The sequence below is a fragment of the Pteropus alecto genome, unplaced genomic scaffold (genome assembly GCF_000325575.1).
Source record: "Pteropus alecto unplaced genomic scaffold, ASM32557v1 scaffold103, whole genome shotgun sequence".
Taxonomy (NCBI): domain Eukaryota; kingdom Metazoa; phylum Chordata; class Mammalia; order Chiroptera; family Pteropodidae; genus Pteropus; species Pteropus alecto.
This window is the reverse complement of record NW_006436288.1, coordinates 7317241-7325530: the sequence shown is the minus strand read 5'-3', so window position 1 is coordinate 7325530 and position 8290 is coordinate 7317241. Positions and strand designations below refer to the sequence as shown.

The following is an 8290-nucleotide window of genomic DNA, read 5'->3' as shown; positions in this document are numbered from 1 at the left end:
AATGCAATGCCATTTTTCTTCCAAAAGAATTCCATTCCAGCATTTCCTCTTGTGTTTTTCTTTCTCTCTCTTTTTTAATTGCATGCAGTGCATGATAATTTCTTTTCTTTCATGACATGGCTTAGCCTCACAGACAGCTGAATGTTGTCACCACTTACTTGGAAACCTTGGGGAATACTTGAGTTACCAGCATCTGATCTTGATACTTTCTTTTCTTTCTCCGATTTTAGCTGTGACAGTTGAAAAAGCAAGTCCAATGGGTGAAGGAAATTTCCGGAATCGTTCTGCTCCACCTTGTGCAAATTCTACAGTTGGGGTTGTTAAGATGACACCTCTTTCTTTCATTCCCGGAGCGAAAATAACTAAATATCTTGGGATAATTAACATGTTTTTCATTCGAGAAACCACTTCTCTACGTGAGGTAATTTTATAGATGTTATTTCATTTTTGTGAATTTTCTCTAATGGAAGATGTTAGTGACAAAACCAAACAAGTTTCAAATTTTTATTTTTTGCCAAAAGTAACACATGTACACATCTTTTTTTTTCAATAAACTATCTGGATTGATTCCAGATTAGACTTAGCAAATTTCATATAGTAGCTAGTTTTATCACAAGAGTTGTGTTGGGTTTAAACTTGTTTACTGTTAGAATTTCCAGATCCTTATCATGTGGTAAATAAAACAAATTTATCCATGTTTGATTAGAGATTTAAAACAGCATTGTAAGAACAGCTTAGTTTTCTGAGTAGTCATCTACTATACATTTTTAAATAGCAATTTTTAAGGGATTACATTTCGAAATAGTAGGGAACTATATTGTAGATGTATGTCTATGGGAATGGTTGATATAATTTAGCTCAATTGTTTCTTCCTTCTGAAAAAGAATGAGGCTGCTCATTTTCTTCTACTTTCTCCATCACTGTATGGGAATGCCATTTATTCAAATTCTTGCCTCACACTGTGTATCATTAAACTTTAATTTGTATTTTAAGTAACAACTTATAACATTTTATTTGATGTGCTCAAAGTTAATCAGAGTCAGGCTATTAATATATCTTTCATTACATAGGAATTTAAACTCAAGAAAAAAATTATATTATGTCTTATGGAACAAGGCTGCTGAGCAAAGTAATATTATGAATAGGGAAATTTTTTAATGATCGAGGTGTGAAACTTGATAAACTGTTCAAATTTTATTTTAGCAGTAGTTTATATTTTTTAAAAGTATGTTCACTTAGCTATGCTTTTTTCCCACTGTTTCACCAGCACTGTTTTTATACTTTCTTAGAAATAATAGCCCACATACTATTTTTTATATCTTGCATATAGCACAATGCCAGGCATGTGTAAATATAAGACATTTTTTTGTGTGTAAATAAGTAAATGACTTGACAGATTAATTAGATGGGTGTTTAAGAAAAATTAACTTTTTAGTCATTCTAATTGTATTGAGATGGAAATGAAACTATCTTGATATTTTCATTAATCTTTTAATGTAGAATTAAAATAAATGACACTTCTAAGTCCATCTAAGTTTGACAAAGAAAGTTGGGTGTGAGAGGCTGGCATACATTGTTGAATGAACTTTTTCTAGTTGCTCTTAATAGCCCAGGGATAGTGCACTCTTTTTGAATCCATAAAATTTTATTTCCAAAATGCCTTTCTCTACTGTTTAAGCAACCATATATTAAAATGTTGCTTCACATTAGGTTTTTCCTTCAACAGAGATTTGTAGTATTGACTGTATGGATAAATATCCAAAATTTTTTCATTGCTTAATAATTTGCTTAATGAATAATTTTTAAAATTATCCCTCTGTAGTCTCTGTTACTCAGCCATCAGAATTTCTTGATTTAAAAAGCAGGAGTGAAACTAATAAAAGTAAAAGAAAAAAATGCACTAAGCTCTGATGGGAGACAGGCTGAAATGACTCACTTAACTCCTTAATTACAAAAAGAGATACCTTTACAAAATTACACATTGGGTCCTCTGGCTGTTCAGAAAGATGTGACCTAGTCAAGTGTTTTTCTAACAGTGCATTCAGTTTGCCCTTAACTTTCAGTTTAAAGTTGGAAATTTCTTCTTAGACTGTAAATGACCTCCATTATAATTTATGGAAAACTTCAGTTGAAATACATTTTAAGCAATCTGCTAGCCTTTGTTTTCTGTGCTTTCTATTTTTGAACAATGAAGTTCAAAACTACTGGATTTCATTCCCTAGCAATGCTTAGTATGAACACCTTTTGAGCTAGATGTTAGCATATAGTTGTGAACAAAACAGATGCAGTCCCTGACTTGATGGATTTTACAGTCTAGTGGAACTGGAGCATGGTAGACATTAAACAAATAATTGTGTAACTAATATATAACTACTAGTGATAGTAAGTCAAAGAAATATAACAGAGGCTATCAGAATATAATGGAGGAACTCGCTTTAGTTTAGACAGTCAGGGAAGTCCCATGTCAGCCAGGACCTGAAGAATTGAATGAGTTATCCTGGTAGAAAATTGGGTGAGGTGCCTTCAGGAACAGCATGTATAAAAGTTCCTGAGGCAAAAAAGTGGTTGACCCCTTTGAGAAACTGATAGTAGGCAAGGATGGCTGGAACATGGTTCAGAACGGGAGATATGGATAGCAGGGAGGCTTTATTGTTCATATTTACCATCAATTTAGTTGAATAATGGTAGGAATGATTTGATAGGGGGAGATACTGAAGATGGAGGAACAATTTGAATTCTTGCTCTGCCATTTGCTTACTAGCCATGTGATCATAGCTAGTCATGGGCATATTACAAATTCTTTGAGCTTCAATTTCATCATCTGTAAAATAAGGAAATTCCTGTCATAGACATGTGTTCAGTAAAGGTTTATTTGTTTATGCTGTAAATTCCCATTATGAAGGACATTAAAACTATCCTTACATTAAGATCATTTAAGACATTTTAATATATATTCTTTGACATTTTATATACATTCATGAATACCTGTATGTAGTTTGATTTTCCTGTGCATTATTATGTAGGAAGGAGGAGTCAGTGGTTTTCTCCATGCTTTTATTGCTGAAGTGTTCGCAATGGTGAGAGCTCATGTTGCTGCATTAGGAGGGAATGCTGTCGTGTCCTACATAATGAAGCAGTGTGTCTTCATGGAGAATCCAAATAAGAACCAGGTGAGATGTAGTTAAAGATCCTGATGGAGGTCCTGCAAATTTCTCCCATGGCTTTCCTACTTTCCACTCTCCCTCCCTCGCAAGGGATTTGCTCTTTACAGAGTTCTTGATACGCAGTGCTTAGAATGTGTTCTAATGAATATATTAATAACCATAGTCATACGTAGGTCAGGTGCTGTTTCCACACCCCAGGTGACTAGTGATTATTCCTAAATACTTCTGGAAGTTTTGCTCCTAATTTACTACTCTTTCCACCATCTCGATGGGTCTTTGGAATACAGTGATAGCTGACTGAGGAGACTTAAAAATACCCTCTAGTTTGGACCATGATGCTGTTGGGTTCTAACTGCCATGCTGGTGAAGAGTACGGTCATGTTGTTGTTGTTGTTTTTATATAAGTCACATAATTCTGTTAATGGGGGTGAAGGAATGTTGCTTAGGTTAAACTATAGAATAAATTTCTTTTATCAGCTTTGTTAAGATAACTCACTTTAAATTGTTAAAGATTCCTTTAAAAATTAAATAACTATATTAATGGGTTCTTTTGAGTTTCCTTTCTTGTAAATTGCGTTCTTATCTTTTGCTCATTTTTCTCTTGAGCTGTCTTTTCCCTGATTACTTAGAAGCCTGTGCTTTTATAGCTATACAGTAGTGCCCATAATTTAACAGAAGAGTATGAGCATATTGTTGTAACTGAACATGTCCTGTTGTTCTTATAGGCACAGTGTCTTATAAATGTAAGTGGTGACGCAGTGGTTTTTGTTCGTGAATCTGAATTAGAAGTGGTATCAACCCAGCAACCCACCGCCAACTGCCAGTCGTCATGTACTGGGGGAGAAGTTACAACCTGAAGGAAATTAGAAAGAAGGAGCTCAACTAAATGAAATTCATCTGTCTCCATTGTTTCATCATTAATGATCTCACTAGACTTTTTAAAAATTGAACTTAATTTGAGATATTTAAGAAAGAATTGATACATTATGAGTAGATTTGATTTGTCTAGAATCTCTTGGAGGCATGAGAATCTTCTAATCTTGACATTTTATTTGCCAAGCCTAGATAGAAAAGCCCGGTGGAATCTCTACCTTTCAGAAAGTTAGGATTAGTTTCTCAGAGAACTGTAGCAAAGATGGGAGATATTTGTATTTATGTTGATTTTAATAAAATCATAATTTATAAATGAAGTGAGAAGATCATCAGGAAACTAGGATAGCTACCCTAGTGTAACTTAGAAAAGCTAAGCAACAAATTCGAAAATTGTTAATGACGAAATAGTCTGATTTGAGGGATGTGTGGGGTAAATGCAGTAAAGTTTACAGAAAACTATGTGGGTTTTTAGTGTGTGTGTTTTTTGTTTTTTGTTTTGTTTTTTAACAGTAGAGAAGAAAGCTTTATTAGAAGGGAAAGTACACTTCCAGACGTGGAAGTGGGCCTGAGCAAGAGAAGCATGGCTCAAAAGGCCTTTAGTGTGTTTATTTTGATGAGGAGTTTGGTCACAACTGAAAGGGAACAGTGTTTCAGCCATCTTTGAAGAAGTTAAAATTCTGCAGCTTGTAGCCATATGTCTTAGGTACTGTAAAAGAAGACATAAGTTATCAGTGCTGGTGTTCTTTCATTGAAAGGGAAGGGAAGAAATTACTATATGACTTCATAACTGGCCAAAAAATTTCAGTTGGTGCTTAATTTGTCTAGAAGAGGCTTGGCTTCAACAGAAAAGAAAAGAAAAGGTCAATGAATTTATTGAAGTAATTAAAATACAATTGATCTAGTAGGAACATAAAATTATTTTCTAATAAAATTATAATGTACTCCTTCCTACCAAACAGAATTTTAGTTAATACCATAGGGACTTTTGATGGTGAGTTAGATTGTGTTTGGCATAGAATTTGGAAATGTAACTTGAATGTAAGTATGCTGCAAAATGTTGAATGTATCCATAGAAATACTTTTTCTGTCAATGCCAAATGCCTATTATAAATGAACCTTAAAGAGTACATTCCTCCTTTGCACAATAAAATTTCTTTATAAGATTCATGGTTTTGCTCTTCCAAGATAACAAACTGCCCTAAAGATTTAGGAGTCATTTTCTTGTTATCACAGGTGTCAATATTTTTCTGTATTTTGTTTATAATTTTATTTTTTAAATAAAACGTTTATAAAGATAAACTAAAATATTCTTAAATCTCTTTTTTACCTCCTTGATGTAGTACAGTCAGTAGTCCAAAATCACTTTCCTTTTGATCATATCCATTCAGTCCTTCAGTCAGTAAACATCTGTTCTACATCTACTATATGCAAAGCCTTTTTCTTAATTTTTGGGAAAATGTATATATATAATTGTGGCACTTTTTGTCTTTGGTTGGTAGGTATTCATTCAGCTACTCTTTATTGAATTCCTACTACATCCCAGGGCATAGTTTTAGGCAGTGTACAAAACACACCTAAGTTCCTGCTCTCATGGACCTTATTTTCATGGCCTACATAAGTAAATAATTTGTAAAATGTGGTATGTAGCACTATAAAAATTGTTCATGTTTATTGAATGCTTCCTATGTGCCAGGTAGTCCTATATATTTTTATTTTTTTATTAGTTTCAAGTATACGGTACATTGGTTAGACATTTATATAGTTTATAAAACGATCCCCCTGATTGATCTTTCTCTACTCTGGCTCTACACCTAGCCTTTACATTAATGCTAACTGCATTCTCTATGCCATGCTTCCTGTCCCCATGACTCTCTATCAACTACTAATTTGTACTACTTTAACCCTTCACTGCTTTCTCCCAGCCCTTTAACCCCACGCTTCTCTGGCCCAATGAATATATTTCTGTATTAACCCTTTTAATTTTTACAGAAACGCTATGAGGTAGATACTGTTGTTAAGCCCCATTTTATAGTTGAGGCAGCTGAATCGAGAGTTTGTGTGATTCGCCCAAAGACACAGTAAGTAGTGGAGCCAAGATTCAAGCACAGGCAATCTGGCTCTGATACCTACACTATTAAGCGAAAAAATGTGTGTAAATTGGGATGAAGGTAGCTTGGTAGTTTCCCAAAGGAAGTAATAGTTAAGCTCAGTCTGGAAAAATAGGCATTTTACTGGAATTGACTATTCATAGTTTTATCCATTCATCCATCCAACAACTATTTTGTGATAGCCTAGTATGTTTCAGAGTCCTTTCTAGGCAGAGAATGATAATATACCTATCACTAATTGAGTACCTTTTTTTTTTTTTTTTTGGTAATTTTCTGTGCATATGCACTATCACTAATTCTTATAAAACTAGCTAGGTGACATTATCTCCATTTTGATATGAACAAAATTGTACACTCCACAGAGGCCCAGGCTGATTTCTAGGAAAGCTGGAGTTTCCTTAACCACTCAGGCTTGCTTTCTGTCTGCCCACATGAGCTGCCTCTGAAGCATAATCAACCCATGCCAACATTAGCTCTTTCCAGAAAAGCCAAGGTACCCTATGCCCCAGGGGCTGCTGCTGTTCCTGTGTGTGGATTCCTTCAGAAACATGATCATTTTAAATGGATGTGCTGGGACTTACTCTTTGGGAAGTACTGAGGCCACTGTACAGTATTTAGAGCATGCCTCCTATCATTCATCCTTCATTGCTGCTCCAAAGGTAAACTACACAGTTTAACCAATAACTTTGCTAGATTTGCTTCCACTTCTACTTCCTCCTCTTCCATAATCTGTTAACCATCTGGCTTCCGTCTCCTGATCTGCCCCTGAATGTAAATATGCCAAGGATACAAGTATTGGATTGCAGTATTGCAGTTATTGGGTAGCTGAGAAGCGTTTTTGTGCATATATAGTTTTTCATAAATGGGATCATACTATTTTTAAATAGAGTAGTTCTATTTTTTACCTTTTCACCTTCTATCACAGCCATCCCCAATCCATGTTAATAACCTAGTATGTATCCTTGCATATTAAAAATCTGCTAGAGGTCTAATTTACATTCAATAAAATTAATCTATTTTAAGTGTACAGTTCAAGGAGTTTTGACTGATTCAGTTGTGTAACCAAAATAACATTTTCATCACCATAAAAAAAACACATTTTCCCTTGTGTTTTTTTATGGTCTACATTTTCCCATCCCAGGAACTGGGATCTTGTGCTTGGTAACTTCCACCTAGTATAATGCTTTCTAGATGCATCCACATATGCACAACATTTTTGGCTATTATGAATAAAGCTATTTTTTGAGTTTGCACTTTCCTGTGAAAATTGAATTTCGGTTCTATTGGGTTGATTTTTTTCTTGTTGGTGATCTGCCATGTATGACAAATTTCCCCTTATTTTTTTGTCCATGTAGTTTTTCGTCGCTTTTATCATATTCAAACTTTTCATTTTTTATGGACAATATGACTATCTTAGATACTCTTAGCTAAGTTGTTCTTTCCTTTATTTTTTGGCTATTTTGATGGTTCATCAAATTTAACATGTCCTAATTTGCTCCCTATCAGATTTACTACTCTTCATTATTTCTTATTTGATAAATTCCATCACCACTAACCCAGTTTTAGCTTGAGTCAGATACTTAAGGGAAATCCAAAGCCTGTACTCTCCACTGCACCCAATGTCATGAAACAAGATGCATAAAAATGTGGAAGCATGAAAATGTATGTTGTGTGAAAGCAACGATTTACCTACAGTTTTGTAGGTTTGGGGTTTTTTTTTCCCCCCAGGGTGGGGTCTTTTACAGAGTACTTTGAGAATCTGATCTAAGCTCCGGACATTTTCCCCAGAAAAAAAACATACATGTGAAATTTTGCACACTACCTGAAGGAGTTCATTGAAACCTTTTTGTCAACCCCAGGTTAAATCTAGTATAGGATGAATGGAGGGGCATAAGGAACCAGGCCAAAGGAAACACTGGGAATGATTGGGTAAATGCTATCCTAAAAAACTGAGCCTTTCTCCATTAGGAAAGTCAAGACATTTTTCAGATTAGATTTTTAAATGTTAAAAAAAAAAAAAAATCCTAATATGACTGTGGTAGGTAAAATAATGGCCCCCCAAAAGTGTCCACAGCCTAATCCCCAGAACCTATGAATATATTACTTTTCATGACAAAAGGAACTTTGCAGATGCAATGAACATTA

General features: G+C 34.5%; 1 protein-coding gene across 11 annotated transcripts in view; it reads left to right on the top strand.

Annotated features, from left to right (window-relative positions):
- Window positions 1–5336, top strand: part of C2CD5 (C2 calcium dependent domain containing 5) — a 79951-nt gene extending 74615 nt beyond the window's left edge. For 8 of the 11 annotated variants that reach the window (XM_025047383.1, XM_025047385.1, XM_025047380.1 and 5 more), the window contains 3 exons: window positions 231–421; window positions 3024–3170; window positions 3890–5336. In XM_025047383.1, coding sequence (XP_024903151.1) covers window positions 231–421; window positions 3024–3170; window positions 3890–4021 — 470 coding nt within the window. In that variant the 3' untranslated portion in view covers window positions 4022–5336. The remainder of the gene's footprint in view (window positions 1–230; window positions 422–3023; window positions 3171–3889) is intronic. The other 3 variants (XM_006912681.3, XM_025047388.1, XM_025047386.1) reach the window with 1 other exon arrangement.
- Window positions 5337–8290: the final 2954 nt, after the last annotated feature.